This window comes from Papilio xuthus, unplaced genomic scaffold (genome assembly GCF_000836235.2).
Source record: "Papilio xuthus unplaced genomic scaffold, Pxut_1.1 DF825946.1, whole genome shotgun sequence".
Lineage (NCBI taxonomy): Eukaryota > Metazoa > Arthropoda > Insecta > Lepidoptera > Papilionidae > Papilio > Papilio xuthus.
Window position 1 is genome coordinate 889,088 of NW_013532703.1, and position 507 is coordinate 889,594.

The following is a 507-nucleotide window of genomic DNA, read 5'->3' on the forward strand; positions in this document are numbered from 1 at the left end:
GAATCTACTTATTTCATCTTACCGTCAATTTCTACATCTTCTGACATTGCAACAAATACTGAATCTCACGAGACGTCTGAATCTACTTATTTCACCTTACCGTCAATTTCTACATCTTCTGATATTGCAACAAATACTGAATCCCACGAGACGTTTGAATCTACTTATTTCACCTTACCGTCAATTTCTACATCTTCTGACATTGCAACAAATACTGAATCTCACGAGACGTCTGAATCTACTTATTTCACCTTACCGTCAATTTCTACATCTTCTGACATTGTAACAAATACTGAATCTCACGAGACGTCTGAATCTACTTATTTCACCTTACCGTCAATTTATACATCTTCTGACATTGCAACAAATACTGAATCCCACGAGACGTCTGAATCTACTTATTTCACCTTACCGTCAATTTCTACATCTTCCGACATTGCAACAAATACTGAATCTCACGAGACGTCTGAATCTACTTATTTCACCTTACCGTCAATTTCTACATCT

General features: G+C 36.5%; 1 protein-coding gene across 3 annotated transcripts in view; it reads left to right on the top strand.

Moving 5' to 3' along the window:
- LOC106125003 (flocculation protein FLO11-like) overlaps window positions 1-507 on the top strand; it is a 5,704-nt gene that overhangs the window by 3,092 nt on the left and 2,105 nt on the right. The window contains exon 4 of one of the 3 annotated variants that reach the window (XM_013322086.1): window positions 1-507. This exon is cut by the window's right edge and continues 1 nt beyond it. The exons of 1 other annotated variant lie outside the window; for it this stretch is intronic. In XM_013322086.1, the coding sequence (XP_013177540.1) occupies window positions 1-507 (507 nt within the window). One more of the 3 variants, XM_013322087.1, reaches the window with a different exon arrangement.